At 42.9% G+C, this 21,589-nt stretch overlaps 1 protein-coding gene across 1 annotated transcript in view; it reads left to right on the plus strand.

Annotated features, from left to right (window-relative positions):
* Positions 1-476: 476 nt before the first annotated feature.
* The window catches only part of NFATC3 (nuclear factor of activated T cells 3), a 53,593-nt gene continuing 32,480 nt past the window's right edge, over positions 477-21,589 (plus strand). The window contains exons 1-2 of the mRNA XM_028739575.2: positions 477-958; positions 16,868-17,990. Coding sequence (XP_028595408.2) covers positions 811-958; positions 16,868-17,990 — 1,271 coding nt within the window. The 5' untranslated portion in view covers positions 477-810. The remainder of the gene's footprint in view (positions 959-16,867; positions 17,991-21,589) is intronic.

Raw genomic sequence — 21,589 nt, forward strand, 5'->3', positions numbered from 1 at the left:
CTGCTGAAGTTTATGTTCACTTAAGATTGTGCTATAACAATTTGCACAGTAGCACAATGCAACCTAGATTTAATCCTTAAAAATTAAATGGATTTATTCCCAGGCAAATGTCTGCAATCCTAATTTGGTGAGCCCGATTGTAGCCAAGAGGCAGTACCTCTGTGTGTGCATACACTGCTGTTTTTAAATAAATGTTTCTTAAATTTTGAGAATACAACCCCAAATAATCAATAGGATATACTAATCAATCAAAGGAAGATGTAAAAAGAAAAGAAAAACCCCCAATAAACCCGCACTGTTAGCGGCCCTGCAAACTCTTGTCTCTTTTCTCGGTTCGCCAACCAATAAGCGAGCGGAGGGCTCGAAATGGGCGTGGCGCGATGGCGGAGGTGCCGCGTGAGGGGAGTGGGCGTGGCCCGGCGCGCGGAGACCCGGGAGGCGTGGCCTCCGCAGCGGCTTCTAGTCGCCTTTCCCCTCCCCTCCCCCCCTCCGGCACTTGTGAGTGACAGGCGGGAGTTCAGGAGCTGCGAGGACGCCGAGTCGCCGTTGCCGCCGCCAAATCGTGGAAGGAGAAGCCGCTTTTTCGCCGCCCGGAGCGCTGCTTCTGCCGCCTCCTCCCCTTCTTTCTCCTCCTCCTCTCCCACGCAGTACTATGAGGCGGCCCTGACGGGGGCCACCGCAGCCCGCCCGCCCTGCCCCCCTTCCCCCTCTCCTCGTCCCCCCCTCGCCCCCAGCCCCCTGTCCTCGCCTCAGCCCAGCCCAACGAAGCCCGGCGCGGCGGCGGGGTCTGGGCTCCCCACCCGCCCCCCGATGACTGCGGCAAACTGCGGCGGCGCCAACGACGAGTTCGACTTCAGGCTCATCTTCGGGGAGGACGGGCAGCAGCCGGGCCCGGGGCCGCCGCCGTCGACGACGACGCCACTGCCACAGCCGCTTGGGCCTGCCGCCGCCTCAGCAGGTGCGTCTCGCGGACCGGGCTGCCTCGCCTGTTGCCCTCTGGCTCGGCCGGCGGGGGGGGGGGGGGAGGCGGCAGCTTTGCAACTCCTTCCAGCCGCTTCGGACGCGACGGGGCTTTGGCGAGGTGCGGTGGGGTAGGGGGAAAAGATTGCCCCCAACCAAGTCCTACTCGGAGCAGAGCAGTTGGAATTAACGGACCTGAATTAGTCACGCCCTTTTATTTCGTTGGGACTACTCCGAGCAGGTCTTGGTTGGCTGCAGCCCTTGATTTCCCTACCCGAGTCGCGCTGGCCTTAGGGCTGGTGAGGGGTGTGCGCGTGATGGTGGCCCTGCGATTCAGCGCACGTTTAATTTGTCAGGGTTAGTCTCTTTAGGCTGCTGTAACAGAAGCCCCCCAAAACATTCTTGCGGAACTTTGAAGCCTGATAACAAACTTCTCCGAGTAGACGAGTGTAAGGTTACTCGGGAGTAAGGCCCAGTGGTCACAGAGCCGGCGTGCGTAGGATCCGGGTCACAGGGCGTGGCTGCTGTGTATATATTGTGGACGCATAGAGTAAGTCCCTCTATGTGTATGTTAAGTTACTTGGAAGAAAGTGACATTGACCCCAGTGACAGGATTGATGTGCGTGGAATTGCACCACGAGGTCATGAGCGAGGAACTCTTGACGGAATAAATTTATTCGAGATTATTTGAGAGTGAATCCTATTGGAACCCATTTGATTTATTATGCATCTGCTAAATAAATAAACATGGTCAAATCTGCTTCAGGATCAGTGTGCGTAGGATCAAGCTGCATGTCTATTTGGTTCAATTCAGTGACTTAAATTTATGCTTGGGGCAATCCAAAATAAGCCTACATGGGAATAGATCTTGTTGGACCTAGTGGGACGCGATTCAGAGTAAGCACACATAGGATTCAGCCATATGTCTGCTGTAAATGCTATGCACATTTCACTAGTGAGTAATTGTTATTTATTTAGGTAACACTAGCAGGACAGGTGCCTGCTTGGAGGAGCTTACAAACCAAAATTGGGCTCACTTCTGAGTGTAAAAAATGCATACAATTGTATGCACTCTCAGGGGACTAAGTAGCATTAAACTCTGTAACTATGCATAGGATTTGACTCTTACGGTGGCTTCAGTCTTTCGTACATTTTCTTCAAAGCAAGTCCCATTGAACTTTATACTCATGTTATGGAATTCTGGACATTCTCTCCCACCCCACCCTATCGGTTCTCTTCCCCACAAATGCTCAAGGACAGATGGATCAGAGAATGAAGCTTGCTTCTGAGTAAGCATGAATAAGATTGTTAGTTCTCCAGGTCCTGAATGAGGAAAGAATAATGAGTGTTTTGTTTGGGCTCAAAGATCCCAGAAAGTGTTGTGAGATGTTGAACTCTTGGTAAGGGAGACTGTATATATCCTGTTTAGAAACTTCTGTGAAGCAGATAGAAAATAACTTGGGTTGAACATAGTGTATTTTGCACATATGAGGCAGTTGTATACTGAACTGGTTCATGTAGCCCACTATTGCTGCCTCTGACTGGCAGTGACTCAGGCTAGAGGTTTTCCCCAGCTTTGTCATATGAGATCCTCTTAACTGTCAGGGATTGAACTTAGGACCTCAGCACATGAAAAACACATCCTCTACTACTGAGCTATGAACTCTGTGTTCTTGGAGGTTCCTGCGGCGGCGTTAAGGCAGCAGGCGGGTAGTGAGAGGGGTGGTTGGAGGTTGTATCTGGAGTTGTCTTTGCATATGAAAAGGGGTGGGTGGTTGCGGTGCCCAGCTGTAATATTTCATTGATAAAGCAAATTTCAAATGGTCATTAAGTGAGCTGAACTGAGGATTCTGCAGCCAGCTTTTATTTGAATGGTTGGTGCTTTTACAAACTGATGTTAAATCAAATTGCCAAACTTAGCAAATTTAAGCCTCAAACCAAGAAGCCTACTGGGAGAGCTGGCATTCAGACTATTTATTTGTGATGTGGTCTGTTAGTTCCATAACTTTCTGGGAAGTCACTGGTTCAGGATTCTGTTTTCTGGAGGTGTTTGGTTTATTTTGGGCAGTTTCTTTAAGGTAGTTTATTTATGGCAGGTGGTATAATGAAGTAATTTAGTGTATATGGTCTGTAAGAATTACCGTATTTTTCGCTCTATAACACGCACCTGACCATAACACGCACGTAGTTTTTAGAGGAGGAAAGCAAGAAAAAAATATTCTAAACAAAACAGTGGATGTATGATTTTTGTGGTTCATGCTGTGGCCACAAACGTGATCTGACGGTGAGTTTGGGGTAGCCCAATGCAAAAATCCTGTGGATCCATGTGGATCCATGCTTTGTAACCACGTTTTTGCGCCATTGCAGCCCCATGAAACAGTGGGTGCGTGATTTTTTTGGTGCAGGCTGTAGCCATGGACATTTTATGTGATCTGATGGTGAACCTGGGGTGACCCAGTGCAAAAATCCTGAGGATCCATGTGGATCCGTGCTTTGTAACCACGTTTTAAGTAGGGAGGGAAGGAAAAGCATTCAAGGGACAAGGAGCATGCGTGGGGTGTGTAGAGAAGGATGTGGCTAATGATGCAGGCAAGCGGTTAAAGGGGAGAAGGAACACGCGTGGGGTGTGTAGAGAAGGATGTGGCTAATGATGCAGGAGAGGGATTTAAGGGGAGAAGGAACACGCATGGGGTGTGTAGAGAAGGAGGTGGCTAATGATGCAGGCGAGCGGTTAAAGGGAAGAAGGAACACGCGTGGGGTGGGTGGAGAAGGATGTGGCTAATGATGCAGGAGAGGGATTTAAGGGGAGAAGGAACACGCATGGGGTGTGTAGAGAAGGATGTGGCTAATGATGCAGGAGAGGGATTTAAGGGGAGAAGGAACACGCGTGGGGTGTGTAGAGAAGGATGTGGCTAATGATGCAGGAGAGGGATTTAAGGGGAGAAGGAACACGCGTGGGGTGTGTAGAGAAGGATGTGGCTAATGATGCAGGAGAGGGATTTAAGGGGAGAAGGAACACGCTTGGGGTGTGTGGAAAAGGATGTGGCTAATGATGCAGGAGAGGGATTTAAGGGGAGAAGGAGCTCGAGTGGGGTGTGTGGAAAAGGAGCTTTTCGGCGAGCAGAGAGGGGAGGGGGGAGGGAAAGAGCACTGTTGCTTTAAAGGAGCCAACCAGACAGCAGCCACTTACAGCAGTGTAAGCAGCTCCTTTCCTCTCCCACTTTGCTCCTTCTCTCCCTCTTTGCTGCTTTACGCAGCTAATGGCGAATCCCCTGCAACCCAAGTCCTGCTCAGCGGATCAGCTGAGACGCTGGGAGAATCGTAATTTCCCTCTCTCCCTCATCCCGTGCCCTCCTGTCCCCAGCAGCCTTTTTAAAAACTTTTTTACTGGTTTTCACTGCGCTCGTGGCTCAGAGCCCTCCTGTGCCTTGCCGTCCCTCTGCAGCCTCATTGCTCCGTTTAGAGAGCGTTGCTAGCTGAGGCTGCAGCAGCTGTTGCTGGCTACGCGGCGCTTTTCCGGCTCCCTATGGCTCCCGTCTGTTCCTCCTCGCGTGTAAGCGGCTGCTGCCCGCTTTGCTGCCATGGCTCTCCTTCCCTCCCTCCCTCCTCGGCTCCTCCCCCTCCTCCTGGCTGTAAAGCAAGCAAAGCTTGCTTTGCTTGACTGACGGCAGCCATGGATCCAGTCGAGTGCATTCGCTCCTTAACACGCACAGGCATTTTCCCTTACCTTCTAGGAGCAAAAAAGTGCGTGTTTTGGAGCGAAAATTACGGTATGCAAGTACTGTAATGAAAAAAGTGTAGGAAGTTTCTATCCTCCAAGAAAAAATAAACCACTTAAACACAAGAGAAGTCAACTACCCAAAAAAATAAATAAAAAAATAATACAACATTCCTCTGGGGGAAACAAACCTGAACAGACTAGTCTGCTATGCCAAAGGCTATGCAGTAGTGTGAAAATGGAGGAATTGGTGGTGAATCTGTCAAGCTGTTGTCTTAGGAAGTAAACTGCTTGTGGAAGATAAATACTGTATTTACTCGAGTTTAATGCGCCATCAAATCTAATGCACACCTCAGTTTTCAGAACCTTGAAACCAAAAACATATTTGTTGGCGAATGTAAATGTGCCATTGAATGTAATGCACAGCTTAATTTTTGCAACGTTATTTGGCCAGAAAAAGTGAGCATTAGATTTGAGTAAATATGGTATATTCAAATCACCTTGGCCCTCAGTGGTCCTGAAAGCTGCATACCTAGAATTGAGGAATCCTGAAGTGCCTTAGTGAAATAAGTGCAACAGGGTCTCAATAGCATGTGCGTGATGATTATGAACAAGCTGCAAAAAAGGAAATAAAGAGCAAGTGTATGAAGGAACTGAAACTGGCAGTATTTTGATGAAAGCCTCTGTGAAGATTATGGACACTTTGAGGCAGGTTACTTCTAAAGAAGAGCACAGTGTAAAATATCCTTTTATCATTCAACGAATCCTTGACCAAGTTATATGTTAGTGATGGTAACAGTAATCTTGTTTGTACTGTGTTGTTGAAGAATATTTGTATAACGTGCATAGAACTTGATTATGGGCACAATCATAGAACTGTAGTGTTGGAAGGTACCCCCAAGGGTTATCTAGTCCAACCCCCTGCAATGCAGGCATCACAGCTAAAGAATCACAGACAGATGGCCATCTAACCTCCCTTTGAAAACTTCCAGTGAAGGAGAGTTAGCCATGTTCTGAGGAAGTTGCTTTCAATACAGGCAGACTATATGGTAATCCAGTATTAAACTGTTTAGTGCCTTAAAAGTTAATTTGAGCATGGAAATGCGTTGTTAGCCACTTATTTTTGTGAAATGAATAACTTACGAATCTCTTAAAACATAGCATAACCACATACCCCCAAGAAAAAAATAAAGGAAGCAAGGAATAAGGCTAACGCTTTAGGATGTTAGTGAAGATGATACGCAAATAGCACATGGCTATTTTGGGAAGTCTAGTTTTGAAAATGCACTTCATGTTTTTAAAAATATACTAGAAAAAACTGTTTAAAAAAAGATTGGCAAGTATTGTTGATTCAAATGAGCTGCTTCAACATGATTTGTTCATCAGGTTCCACCTATATTTCAGTGTTCTTAATCTTTAATTGACTTGTAAATTAGCTGCATTCCTCATAAGAATTCCCATCAGGTGAATAGGCATGAACATTTTTCTAATTTGGAATAGTTACTGTTATCAGTTTATTGCTTGCTTTTTCAGAAAAAGTTATTTGCAGGGTAAAAATAAACATTAAAACAAGAACCTAAAATGCTCACCCCATTAGAAAGATGAGTAGAAGAAGAGGCAGTAAACCTATCTATGGACCCCCCAAATTGAGGACCAAAAGCCTGGGTGAATAAGAATATCTTTTCCTGGTGTTTAAAAGCAGATAATGATGCTGCCAGGCTTTCCTCCCTGAGAAGAGCATTTCTCCAAGCTTCTCCCCTTCATTTAAACCCTACGACAACCCTGTGAGGTTATGCTGAGAGGTAGTAACTGGCCCAGCAAGCTTCATGGCCTAGTGGGGATTTAAACTCAGGAGCTAGTCAGACACACTAACCACTATATCATACTGACATTAGCAAGTGGCAAGTGCCATAACTGTCCTTTCCTTCACACTTGCGAGATTTCTTTCCTTGTGTGCTTTAAAGTCTTCAGTAAAATTGTACATACTGCCTGCCACTGTGCAGCTCCACTTACGAAGCACCATTGCAAGTAGCACAAAGGCAAATCCTCTGCACTAGCACCTCATCATTTTGTTTTGCTTAATTTTATTTTAATATATTTCAAGTTTTGTGTATCCTTTCATTTATAAAAGAGTGCACATTTGCTGCATGTGTGGACAGGAAGGGAACTATGTCCATCGGAAGGGAACTATGATGTAAAGTTGAGCCATGCCTTGTGGTGAAAGGCTGTGTATCTGCATGCAAGTGATAGAATCAGGAAGTCTTTAAAGATAATTCAACTGGGACGCTATAGGTCCAGTGTAACTAGATGTTCCTTAAAAATTGGATATGAATAGAGGGATTTTAGAGTTGAGATGAACTGTTTTTAAAATATTCCTTTTCAGCCTGGATAGGTTCCCCAAACACTTTATGGCTAAAATCCATACAAATTAGAATTTAATTAGGGACACGGTGGTGACATGCATGTTGGGGGAGCAGTCTTTGGCCCTTAGAAATTGATGCCACAGTCCAGGCCCCAGGCTTTTCCCACCAAAGGAAAATGGTTTAAAAAACTAAAGATTGACTCAGGGACTGGGTGATCATAAATTTAAACCCACAGAAGTCTTCCCTCTGTTGATCTTCTTTCTTTATTCTTTATTTGGTGATCACTCGTAGCTGAGTAAGATTGTCTTCCATGAACACAGTCTTAACAGTGAGTCCATAAGTGGCTGTGGAGACCAATTCAGGATCCACACGTCCTTCCACATTGGGGACATAGGTTTCCAGGCGGGAGTTGATCATGGTGAGGGTTTGCCAAATGTGCCTTCCTCTTAGCCTGTTTCTCTGTTTCGTCCTACAGTCTTCTAAACCCTATCATCACACCAGTATCTATATACCAAGCCTTTGTTCTTGTTAAATACTGTAGAATGTTCTTACTAAATATGATTTTTGGCTGCAAAATGTGTTTAACTGGCTAAAATCAGGTAGCTATGGTAGTTCATCTGTACAGAATTCAGAGTTATAAAACTGGTATGTGCAGAAACCCATTACTGACAGTACTGCTGAAATGAGGCTGCTAATAAAAAGAGGACTGAGGCTAAAATAGCTTGAACTGTTTATGTATCGACATTTTGTAAAAGTTCAAAGTTATTTATTGGAAAGTGCAAGGTTGTTTTTTTGGCTGCTCTTTGAGGATTGTGGCAGTTTTAATGGAGGAAGGGGATGAAGAGTTTGACAGGGTAGTATTGTATTTATAAGCTCACACTGCAAGCTTCTTCATATTGTAAACGACTTAACACTTTTTGTGGATGACTACTTAAAATAAGCCCCACATAATTAGTTCCAGTGTTAGTCTGTTCGCACTGATTGTTGCTGCCTTTGTTTGTATCTGTCCATTTGCATTTATGAAAAAAAAAGTGCCGAACATAACACACACAATATTACCAAACTTTGTGCAAATAAAGATGCAAAATTTCTTTGAATTCTGAAGATAGGGAGGATAATGGTGGTAGTTTGTTTAAATGCAGAGAAAGAAAACAAATCTACAGTAGTTGCTTTCAAAATAGCTTGTATTAGGAATAGGTATCCTGAATAGTATTTTGCATACTTATTAATTTTACTTTGTTCAAATTACTATAGCTATGCATGGTATATATCTTAACTGGACCTGGTGAAATATGATAGCTTAAATTTTGAGCCTCAAAACGTTCAATCACCACAGAATGGAGGAGAGGGGAAAGTGGTTTGGTTCACATGTCCTGTCAAACCATAGTTAAAATAAGCTGTAGCTTAATGTGAATGTGCTGCATGCTGGCATATGCTGGCAATCAAACTACTGGGAAACAAGCCCATGGTATCACTTGTATATCCAGACCAAGATTGTGACTTTGTCTCCAAACTATGAGTGAAAGGTCCGAGTCTGGATGACACCACATGCTGCATAGCATGGCTTTCAGGACCAGGCATCAGACTTGCCATACCCCAACCCAAATAATAAGAGACCAATGAGATTGGCTTTGGGTCAGAACAGGCCACAACTTTATTGAATACAGATGAAAGAGGTTTGGCTTGGGCGTTGGGCAATCTAAATACTTCCTGCCCGCCTGCCAGAAGTGATGCAATAGGGTGACCCCCACAGGGATCACCGTCTGGGGGAGTGCCTTCAGCCCTGGCCCTGCAGGGCACGCGGACATGGCCATTCCCCCTGGATCCCCGGATACCCCAGCATTTGTAGGGGCAGGCGGAAACTACAACCTCCCCTCCATCCAAAACAAAGGATTGCCCCAATTCCCAACCAGTTGTGATGATTGCTATGAGGTAGGCAAAACCACTGGGTCAGTGTCAATTAGCCCGATGGCCAAATACCTTCCCAGCCCCTGAAATGACAGTGACCACCATATCCACAGCAAAGTAAATGACTATCAGCTTAAACCGAGGGTGGCTGGGCAGGGAAACACGGTGCAGGAACAAACAGGCTGAGCCCCAGGTGCTGGCTGCTTAAATGGGAAAGGGGTGGATCCAAGGGAAGCCCACTGTCTGCTCCATCGGCTCTGCCCCTGGCACAGCCCAAGCCCCAGCTGCATCCCCATTTGCCAAAGCAGGGAGCAGGCCAGGATACGGTTCCTGATAGACGGAAGGGGATTATACCCCCTCCGCCAATCAGGAAGGGCACAGCCAGTTTGAATTCCATTGTCAGGGCTCCAGTGAAGCCTCCTCCGTCCTGCAATGCCGCCTCATGAAAAGGCTGAGTGGGCTTCTTCCCTGGCAGCAGGAGCAGAGGAGGAAGGAAGCACCCATTATTTTAGCAATGCTTGTTTACATTAAGTCATAGTTTATTTTAACAATGGTTTAATGTGATGTACAAACCAGGCCAGCCTATTGAATGAACCTCAGCTTTCATGTCATGCCTTCCTCTTCTCTTAGATTTTAAGAGGAGAAGAAATGGGGCAGATGATGTTGATGTGGATAGCACATTGGTTGTAGGAGTTAAAAGTAACATGCCTTTTCAAGTCCATGTTGTAATATTTTATGAAAGTATATTGCTTCTTTTAAATAAACTTTCCCAGTTTACTTGAAAGTAACATGAATTTTCTTGAAAGAAAATTTGACTGAGTTGCACTTTTGATAACCCTTTAAACACACACACGAACATATTTGTACATGTTTTGAAAATTACAATAACTTATTGCCTCCTGTTACCCTTTTTTAAAAACATGGTTGTGACTGCATATTTAAAACATTTATATCCTGCCTTTTGGCCTCATAAGCTATATGGTGAAGTATAGAGGATGTAATTCTGAGAACAAAATAAATATCATAGCTGTTAACTTATGCACAAATTAGAAACAGCAGCATCATTGACAATAGGCATATATTTTTTTTAAAAAAATCTGGAAGCAGGTGAGGAGGAGCTGGTGGTGGAATTTAGCATGATGAAGTTTCCTAAGTTAGCAAAAGAATCTTTTCTCCTAGTTAATTAGGAGGGAAAGCTTCTTTCATGTGTAACTAAAAAAACTGTGGAGATAATGGCCATAAAAATGTTTTATTTAGTGCCATTTATGTACCTGTCAGTTTACAGACTAATGTAAGCCAAAGGACAGCTCCTTGTCTGTAAGAGCTCACAATTTAAAAAGGGAGAGGAAGATTAAGAAAGAGTAATAGGATGATTGTGCAGCAATACAGTTAAGGTAAAGGTAAAGGTACCCCTGCCGATACAGGCCAGTCTTGACAGACTTTATTTATTTTATTTATTTATTTATTTACGGCTATTAGCCCATAAAGTATGTACAAACATAAAAGCACAGAGGCATAAAGACCGGGATATCCGACAACAGAAGGTGAACACCACGATGCAAGGGAGGGTCATTGAGCAGAGCCAAATAACAGCTTGGGGCCCGGAGAGCTCCAAGGGACGGTTCACAGAAAAAGGAAAACTGAAGACGAGATCCGACATGCACTCTCATCATAACTGTCCAATTAATTTTTGATATTGTTGTTTTTTGGTGATTTTTGTGTGTGAGATAACCGCATTCAGGAATCTCGCCACCTGCAGAGTTACAGAAGGATCTGTATCCTGCAAAAGCAGTGCGGTGTGTGACTCCACAGGCCTGCCAACCAAGCGCAGTAAAGCAGGGCCCAGGAATTTAGTCCTGGCTATGCTATGTAGGGGACAGTTGAACATTATATGTGGAAGAGATTCAACAGTTTTCCCATCACACACGCATAGCGGAGACACCAAACCCTTGGAAAATCTGTGGCTCAGCAGGTTCGATGGAAGAACATTGAACCTTGCACGAATAAATGCAAGTCGGTGTGGTACAGATGAAAGAGATGACATGTATGATGGAAGGCCAAGTGGTGGGGTTATTCCGTGATACCTGGGGGAGCAGACACCCCCGCCAGTCTTGACAGACTCTAGGGTTGTGCGCCCATCTCACTTAAGAGGCCGGGGGCCAGCACTGTCCGGAGACACTTCCGGGTCACGTGGCCAGCGTGACATCGCTGCTCTGGCGAGCCAGAGCCGCACACGGAAACGCCGTTTACCTTCCCGCCAGTAAGCGGTCCCTATTTATCTTTCACCCGGGGGTGCTTTCGAACTGTTAGGTTGGCAGGCGCTGGGACCGAGCAGCGGGAGCGCACCCCGCCATGGGGACTCGAACTGCCGACCTTTCGATCGGCAAGCCCTAGGCGCTGAGGCTTTTACCCACAGCGCCACCCGCGTCCCAGCAATACAGTTATATATACTTAATTTTTTTGTGGAATGAGAGGTTTCACAGAAGGAGTTGGTTGGGAGGGATTTAAAGGATGGATTCATGCAGTGTATGTATCCCGGGAGGTAGCACCAGCAGGAGGAAAGGCCTGCATGGGAGAATATTATTTTAAGTGATCAGTAGGTCTTTAGGTTGAGGTTTTGCTTCAAGGTAGTAATTGGGAGGTATGATAATCATGGGCAGTGATATCTTGGAATATGAAGCTTTTGGAGAGCTTTAAAATTAAGGACAAGAAGTTTGTGCTGGTTGTTGAAGAGGACAAGATGCCAGTGAAGCAAGCTAAGGCATTGCAAGGTCTAAGTAAGGTGAATGATGTGGCTGCCTTATTCTGGTTACAGGTGGCTGAGCTGTAAAAAGTTAGAAAATATGGTTGCAGTAATCCAGGTGGTCAGAATGTTCTGGATTGGTTTTGCCAAAAAACAAAGGTTTTGACATGTTATAGTAGGTACATTCCAGAGGAAACATGTGGTATTTGAGTCTTATCTGAGAGACTTGTGGCTGCATTTTGCTACCTTAAACAAGCTTGAGATGGTCATCATGACACTACCAAACTTCATGGTGGGGAAAACTGAGTGTTTCTTGAGTGAATGAGTAAATGAAATAAAATCCTACTTGAAGTGGTTTTCTGGAGAAAACCAGTGGAACTTGATTGAGAGAGACTGTAAGACTAAAATGTTGAGCAGGTGCCCAAGAGCTTGGTGTATTTAGAATTCTAACTATTTTCTTGCACAACTTGCCTGTTTTGTATCACTTTACAAAATACTTAGTAATTTAACCAGCTTTCAGTTCTGTTTGTTTATAAATCTGCAGCAGTGAGTGTTATCATAAATGGAGAACAAAGCACAGCCATGAAGATGTTGGGCATTTGGTTAGATCATCATAATTTACGTAACATATGGACTTATTTATCTCTTAATTTTTAGTGTTCCTTATTTTGTCTATAACGAATACAGTAAGCTTTCATGTCTTGCCTCAAATCATTGCAGAATAAAAGTTATGTTTATATGAGATAAGGATTGTTTGTGTTTAAAAAACTGTTTGAAAATGAAACTGACAGATACAGTTGAGGCAATTATAATTAACTGAAGTTATGAGCCAGTTAATAGAATGGTTGAATTTTGGAACTGGTTATTGGGATTCAAATCCCAGTTCAGCCTTGAATCTTGGAGCAAGTTATTTCTTCCAAGCTTTGGTTTTTCTATAATTGTAGTGACTGATTTCCTAGTTGTGTGGGGTGCACACTAAAGTTGGTATAGACACAAGTACCGTATTGAATGCATTAGTCTGGTTTATACATCACACTAAACCAGGCATGGCCAAACTTGGCCCTCCAGCTGTTTTTTGGACTACAACTCCAATCATCCCTAACTAACAGGACCAGTGGTCTGGGATGATGGGAACTGTAGTTCAAAAACAGCTGGAGGGCCAAGTTTGGCCATGCCTGCACTAAGCCAAAGGTAAACCATAGAGAGGTGATATGCATAACTTGTAAGCCAAACTATGACTTAGCAAGGTCATGTGATCCACTTTGCTCCTTCCAAGTTCTTTTTACTGTTGCACTGCACTGAAATAAGCTAAGGTTTGGCTTGACATGTTGGCATGTTGTCCGAAAAAGGGCTTGTGGCTAAGCGTTCACCTCATTCAGTGCTATTTTTCTGGAAAAAGAGGTACTCATCATGAACGCCTCCCTTGTTCTCTTTAATGGCAATGGCACCCACCTGAGAAGTGCCAGAACTGAATTCCAGTGAGTTCCGGATGAAAAAAAGCCCTGACCTCACTAATCATGAGCTGTTTGTAGGGGAACTTAGGAGAAATTTGTTGAGAGAGTTGTTGGCATACCCTAGGGGTGGGTATCTTAGCTGAGGTGTTTTTCTTGCTTTTAAAACATGTTGACAAGCACTGTATTCATTTGTGTAGTTGTGACTTGCAATATGTGCAGGCATGACTTGCCAAATGCTAGTAAAAGGCACCTTTTAAACAATTAAAAATTGGGTAATGTAGTGAAAGCCATACATAATGGAGAATAATCACTTGAACTTTCTGTTTAAATTTTCATGTCTTCTCTGCACCATAGATGTACAGTGAATGTGTTATTTTTTTTTGAGGGGGACTTCAGAGAGGTTCAGTTTGTTAGTTGAGGACAGAACAGAAGTTGCTTTAAGGTTTCATCACCATGTGTCACAGCTGTAAAGCAAAGGCTGTAGGTTGAGGAATTGGGCAGGGAAAGGATCCTGTTACTAGGCAGACTTAGCAGCAATGTCATATTTTCTGGCACAGACAGTGAGAGCAGTTTCATTTTTCATCTGCTCTTGGCTAGCATCTCTGTAGCTTGGAGGGTAAATTGGGCAGGACAAGCAAACCACACATATAACATGTCCCAGTTCATACATAATGCTAAACAACAATTAAGGTTATTAAGCCAAGAGCATCCCATGGATTCTTATTTTCCAACAGACCATAATTAATAAACCATAGTCAAGATGCTGGGTTGGGTTTTCATTTAACACCAAATCATGGTTTAACATTATGTGTGAATCAGGCCAATGTGTAGGTGGTTTCTTTGGACTCAATATTCTCAGAAAATACTATTGTGGAAGGAGAAGCATATCTCACATGGAGCACATCCAACTAAGGGAGATGCCGATGTACTTTAATAGTTGTCAGCGTTTGTTGCTCCTCCAAGGTATCTTCTAAGGTTATAGTATATCTTACATTATAAAAACAGTTACTTGATCATGCAGTTCAATGTGAGTTTGTCATGTCTGGGCTCAAACGTGTGGAGGAGAGGACAATTTGCTTTTATATGGCAGTTTAATTACTGTGTTAGCTTCTGTGATAATGCCAAAACAGTAGGCTTCTGGATTCTTGTCTAGAGACTGTATAGTAATATTGGCATTGTCTAAATTTATTTGATAATGTTTTCCCATTCCATTCACCCTCATTAGTACAAGAATCTAGAAAATCACAATGAATAACTGAAATACTTGGTGTGACCTTATACAGAATGATGACAGCAAAGCTTTTGTCATCCTTGAGTAAAGTCTGTGATATATGCCAGTTAAAGGATAGCTATAATATTAAATGTGGGATTAATTGTTGAGACTTGTTGGTCATACATAAGATAGGCTTCTGGTTAGTATTTTTACTGCTGATGTTTATATCAGGTGTGGGGAAGCATCCAAGTGTTGAAGTACAACTCTCTGGCCATTGGCCATGCTTGTTGTCGGTGATGGGAGTTACAGTTTAGCAGTATCTGGAGGGCTGAAGGTTCCCCATACCTGGTTTATATGAAGTCTGCATTAGCTTTTGTGCTCAGTGATTCAGTTACATATATGCACAATATAGGCAACGAGTGATTTAGGTGTGTCCAGTATGTGCTTGACTTCGCACAATGCGCAGCACACTGAACTTGGAGATGACCTGAAAACCTTTCAAAAACATCACAGAAGGGATAGAACAGGGTGAGGGCAGGGATGGGACAGGGCAGCCTTACGGAGGCCCCACCGACATATGTGCTTCCAGAATGTAACCCCCATGTAAATTGGTTGCCTGTATTACATATTGTCTAGGTCAGGCTTTATTGCTTTAATAGCAGTCTGTGCTGTGAAGTTGAATTAGCCTAATGCTGGTGTGCCATCACCGACAAAAGGTCATTTGGCATGTGTATATACAAACAATGGAAAGCTCAACTTGGCATTTCTCTGACACTGGATTAGTGCAGAGATTATTGTCCTAAAAGGCCATGTCCCTTAGTTGTGCAATTCCTATATGGACAGCACCTCTTTGTAGACCAGAGTTGGAGAAGCTTTAGGCTTCCAGATATGGTTGGACTCGAACTCCCATAATTGCTGACAATTGATCATGGTGGCTGGTGTTGATGGGTGTTGGGAGTCCCACAACATACAGGAAGCCACAGGTTCCTCGTCCCTGGTGTGGGCCATAGTATGTGAGTGGCAATTTTACATGTGTGTGTGTTTCAACATGTGTATACACAGTGGGGAAGGCAGGAAGATTCTGACCAAGTATATCTGACCGAAGTCCCCACATATAAGGGCATTTGCCCATGGTCTCTATTCAAAGTTTCATATTCATTCTCATACAGAATAGCATTCTGTTTTAAGAACTCTGCAATGTATTAAGTGCCCTTAAATATACTGTGAATCTGCTGCTGCTGTGTAGATTATGTTCTCTAATGAGAAAACATCAGTTTGTTTAAAAATGCATGAGGTTTGGTGCTCATTTTGTTGTAGCCACATTTTAAACATGCATTTGTTGGCCTTTGTGCTGGAAAGGGTAGCTGTATAAACCAGTTAGACCTTTTTTGGGTCAAGATATACTAGAAGGAGGAATATTGCAAATCTTGGTCTCAAACAAAGCTACAGGCACATTTAGCATTTACACTATACAAGTGAGAAATGTGTCAAACAATGTTGAACCAGCAATTGTATTGTTTGTTTAGCAGCAGCAATGACATTCTGCTTGTATTGTAAATCAACACTATCGTTTGAATCTTTTGTTCACAAATGTCTGTTTCACTGAACTGTAAAGTTATAGGCCCTGTTTCAATGTGATGCAAAAGCATATTTTAGTAGTACAAGGCCTTCTTCAACAACAGATTCCTTTATTCCTGCTGTTTCTGGTTGGGGCTGCAAGGAAGGGATTGAAAGCATCACCTTCCTAGTTTAAACTAATGCTGGCAGTAAGTAATGAATCAAATTATGTATAGACTTCAACAAAAGATATGAAGATAATATTCCCAGCTGATGATATACTTCTAAGCAAAGCTGCTTTTTCTTTTTTTTCCGAAAGATGATGCCCAGCTTTAGTATGACCTTCAATAATTGAAGTACTTCTGTTGCCATTTGTGTGATCTGCGCTATGTGCTGAGATCCTTTAGAAGTAAAATGTGAAGTACAGTACAGTTAGGCTGCTAGGTTTTTTTAACCATTGTTTGAAAGAACACACACAGAAAATGAATGTGCATGAATCTGGTACATGTGGTTTGGAAAGGATAGGCTGCTTGTTTTTTGTTTTTAAATAGTGTAGTGAGTATTGTCTGCCTTCAGGGATAGGGCAGCTTGTCTAAATAAAATAAGCATACTGAAGGAAGAAGCTCTTTTTCTGTAGAATTCAAATTTTACAGGAAGCTAACAAATTTGGTACACATCTGATGTTACCTTTTTATTAATGAATCAGACTTTTTTTTAAAAAAAGTTGAATGAATTTTTGTAATGATTTGGTCATATTATATTAATTTTATCTCTTGTGTCTTTATTTTATATTGCTCTCTTAGTATTTTGAAATGTTATCTGTTTTGGACACTTTGTTGAAGAAGGGTAATGGAATTGCTAGAAATGTCAGCGTAATGAAAAATTCCTAAAACAAAATATTTAAATAGTTTACCAAGTTACAATAACTGCACTTCAATGTCTGTCTTTCAGATCTTGAACCTGATGACTGTGCTTCTGTGTGCATCTTCAGTGTAGATCATTCATCATCTGTAAATCATCCTATTTGTATCCCTTGTCATGGATTTCAGTCACATCATTCTCCTTTGTCTTCGCCTACTAGACTGCAGGGTCATAAAAGCTATGAAGGAATGTGTGAAGTACCACAATCCAAGTACAGTGCACTAGGTGGTCCTAAGACATTTGAGTGTCCTAGCATTCAAATTACATCTATTTCTCCTAACTGTCATCAAGGAATAGAAGCCAGTGAAAATGAATTGCACACAAATGGCCCTCAAAATGAATATATGGAAAGGCCTTCAAGGGACCATTTGTATCTTCCTCTTGAGCCATCTTACAGGGACTCGTCCCTTAGCCCAAGTCCTGCCAGCAGCATTTCCTCCCGAAGCTGGTTCTCGGATGCCTCCTCTTGTGAGTCGATTTCTCATATTTATGATGATGTGGATTCAGAACTGAATGAAGCTGCTGCTCGATTTACCCTTGGATCACCTTTGGCATCTCCTGGAGGTTCTCCAAGGGGCTGTCCAGTGGATGAACCCTGGCAACAATCTTATGGATTTGGGCATGCCTTGTCACCTAGACAATCTCCTTGTCATTCTCCTAGGACTAGTATCACAGATGAAAATTGGCTTAGCCCTAGGCCAACCTCAAGACCATCATCGCGACCTACATCACCGTGTGGGAAACGGCGACATTCTAGTGCTGAGATCTGTTATGTTGGTTCACTTTCTCCTCACCATTCTCCAACTCCCTCTCCAGGACATTCTCCTAGGGGAAGTATAACTGAAGACACATGGCTAAATTCTTCTCTTCATGGTCTGACTCCTGGCCTTTCACCTTTTCAGTGTTGTGCAGAGACTGACATCCCTCTTAAAACACGAAAGACCTCTGAGGATCAAACTGCCATTATATCAGGAAAAATAGAGCTTTGTTCTGAAGAACAGGGTAGTTTATCACCATCACTTGAAACAGCAATAGATGATAGCTCTGGAGCCCAGCATATGTTAAAAAAAGACTTGTCTGGTGACCAATTTCTTTCTGTTCCTTCACACTTCACCTGGAACAAACCAAAGCCTGGCCATACTCCTATCTTTCGGTAAGTAATTGTGGGAAATGGACTACTTGTGCTGTTGTCTTTACATGTACATATGACTAGAAGTTGATACACTTTAATACAAGATAGTAAGTCTCTTTAGGCAGTTGTATTCCTAAGGTATTTTGTTGAAAACAAATCACCTAGTGCCTGAACATTATATTTCCTCACAAATTACAACTAAATAACTTGTAAATCATTGAATACGTGTAGAGGTAATTTGGCCTAGACACAGACCTCATTCAAGCATAGTGCTAAGCTATTTTAAGTTTCACTTCCAGTTTTAACTGTTCGAACATGGATAAACTGGTCAATCTGAACTATGGTTTAGGGAAACAAATCTAGCCATGGTTAATTTTTTCCCCATGGCTTATTTCCCCAGGCTATGGTGAAAATTAGTTAAGATAAATCAGTTTTGATTTGGATATAACAATAAATTGCAAACACTTAAAAATGAAAGTAAAAGTTCCTGATCTCTTTGCAGCCTTGCCAGAGAATTAGAGACTAATAAAGAGGGCAGGAAGAGACACAAGCCCATAGTTTAGTGTTGTAAAAAAGGCAAAAAGGTAAAGGACCCAAGGATGGTTAAGTCCAGTCAAAGGCAACTGTGGGGTTGCAGCACTCATCTCGCTTTCAGGCCGAGGGAGCCGGCATTTGTCCACAGACAGCTTTCTGGGTCATGTGGCCAGCATGACTAAACTGCTTCTGGTGCAACGGAACACTGTGTATCCAAAGTAAACCACAATGACCCAGTTCACATGACATGGTGAGCCAAAACTATGGCTTAGCATGACTATGCAAACATGGACTTCCAGAGAGAAGCTTGCAAATTGACACGCTGGTTGGAGCTGATGGTTGTTGGAGTCCAACAATATCTGGAGGACCACAGGTTGCCCAATCCTGCTCTGTACCCTTCCAAGCTGTAAACAAGAAAGTACATATGCTGCTGTTATGGTACTATACTCTGTTCTTTGCTAGATGTTCTACAGATGTGGTGTAGAAACAGATAGGAATTTCACCTCTTATCTCTCCCCCTCCCCCTTTTCTCCACCAGAATGTAGCATGTTCAGAATCTTATGATCAAAGTACGGCACATCCAAACCATACATTTAAAGCACATTTAACACATATTTCAAGCACATGGCTTTCCCCCAATAACCCCAGGAACTGTAGTTTATTAAGGGTGTTGGGAATTGTTGTTCTGTGAGGGGTAAACTATAGTTTCCTCAGGATTCTTTTTTTGGGGACCCCCCCCCCTCAATGGTTAACACAGCACACTTTAGGTCTTTCCAATATTCAGCTGAGCAGCTACACAAATATATCCAATTAGGGACGTGAAATGACAAGCCCCCTTGTTGTTTTGAACAGTGTTTAGCAGGGCCAGTTCCAAGAGATTTCAGAAGTTGCTGTCCAGACATTTTAGTAATTCAGCAAAGTCCAAAACTGCAGCACTTTTTCATAACCCTGGTTCCCAGTATCCTCTCCATCATATTATTGAATTAGATATCTTCATTTGAAACAGTCTCATACACATCATAGACCATTTTTGCACAAATTTTAATGTTTGCTCCCTCCTACTAGATGATATGGATTTAAATGGGAATGTTAGTCACATAGAATTCTAACAACTGCCTTCAATCAAAATATTATTCTCTTACTCTCACATACATTAAAGGCCCTCTGCAGTGCCCATATCAATGTTTAAAAGTAGTTATTTGCATTGCCACATTTTTCCTTGGTTGGTTGCTTTTTTCAGATAATTTCATCTGGTCCATTGAAATTGATGGACAAGGCTAACTTGGGTACATTAATTTCAGTGGGTTTATTCCAAGGAGAATTTAGTTGGATACAGCCCACAGAGTTTATGTTGGGTATGTTGAACCCACTCTTCTCCTTTAGATCTCCCTGATAGAAAAATGAGAGTGCTTTAAATAATGCGTACCCATTTCCCTTCTTTTATCAGTGCAGTGGAACGAATTGGGTATTATTACTTAACATTTGTTTACTAGCCAGATGTCTGAAATCAGAAGGCTTTTTTAGATTTACTCTGATTTTGAATTAGCAATTCAACAATACTTTAATCCTTTTAGGGTTATCAGTCATGGGTTATCAGCCATAGCCATTGGTGACTGCCTAAACAGAAACAAAGTATATCTTAACTGTGTATTGCTCAGTAACATTAGAAACTAAGCTATACAGTATTAAATAAACAAAGCCTTCAAATATATTTGTTGACCTGGGAATAAATGTCCCCATAAATTCAGCAGGTACCTTTGAAGTTATTAGGTGTTAGAAGAATAAACAGCTTAATGTTTACGCACCGTCTAATGGATCTTTAAAAATGCAGTTACATTTAAGAAGTTAACACAGGTGCGTGTGTTTGCCCTGTGGTGTTCCGATTTTCAGTCTTTTAGCAGTGGCAAACATTCTGACACCAGTTTAAATAAACTTTGGTGCTCTTAAGCATTAGCGTTGGATCCTGAAACCACAATTGCTTTGCATTTTCCTAGGAACTGGAGCCAGAAAGACAAACTTACTGGCTGTTGGAGCATCCAAACTTCCCTAAATAAATCTCCATGTTCAATTACCAATGTAATAGTGGAAGATAACCTACACATACAGTGGTACCTTGGGTTAAGAACTTAATTCGTTCTGGAGATGCGTTCTTAACCTGAAACGGTTCTTAACCTGAGGTACCACTTTAGCTAATGGGGCCTCCTGCTGCCGCCACGCCGCTGCTGTGCAATTTCTGTTCTCATCCTGAAGCAAAGTTCTTAACCCGAGCTACTATTTCTGGGTTAGTGGAGTCTGTAACCTGAAGCGTCTGTAACCCGAGGTACCACTGTACTTGATTCTTCAAAATTGTGTAGTGCAAGGTCAGAGGCAAAAGAGAGAGGAAAAAACCTTGAAATGAACAGTATAGGCTAAGGCAACATTTGCTATATAAAGGTAAAGGACCCCTGACAGTTAAGTCCAGTCGCGGACCACTCTGGGGTTGCGGTGCTCATCTTGCTTTACTGACCGAGGGAGCCGATGTTTGTCCGCAAACAGTTTTTCCGGTTATGTGGCCAGCATGACTAAGCCGCTTCTGGCGAAACCAGGGCAGTGCACAGAAACGCCGTTTACCTTCCCGCTGGAGTGGTACCTATTTATCTACTTGCACTTTGACGTGCTTTCAAACTGTTAGGTTGGCTGGAGTTGGGACTGAGCAATGGGAGCTCACCCCGTCGCAGGGATTCAAACTGCCGACCTTACGATCGGCAAGCCCTAGGCTCAGTGGTTTAGACCACAGTGCCACCACGCATCCCAACATTTGCTATACTTTGTGTAAATAGGTTTGGGGCAATTGATGCTATTTGCCTAAGAGCAGCTAGTAGCCTGACATGCAGTTTGACAAAAGAACTTAGGTTTAACAATATTGCCCCTTGGAACAGGAAGCCTGTTTCTCAAGGTTAGAGCTGTAAAATAGAAAGAGTTTTGTGGCTGATCACTCTGCTCTTTGCCCACTTGCATGTTAAAGCAGTACACACTTTCTGCATTAGCTTTGCAATGCTTCTCTTGCTTGGTATTCCTTAGCCAGTTCTGCCATAGATACTGGGCAC

The sequence above is a fragment of the Podarcis muralis genome, chromosome 7, assembly GCF_964188315.1.
Source record: "Podarcis muralis chromosome 7, rPodMur119.hap1.1, whole genome shotgun sequence".
In the NCBI taxonomy this organism is placed as follows: domain Eukaryota; kingdom Metazoa; phylum Chordata; class Lepidosauria; order Squamata; family Lacertidae; genus Podarcis; species Podarcis muralis.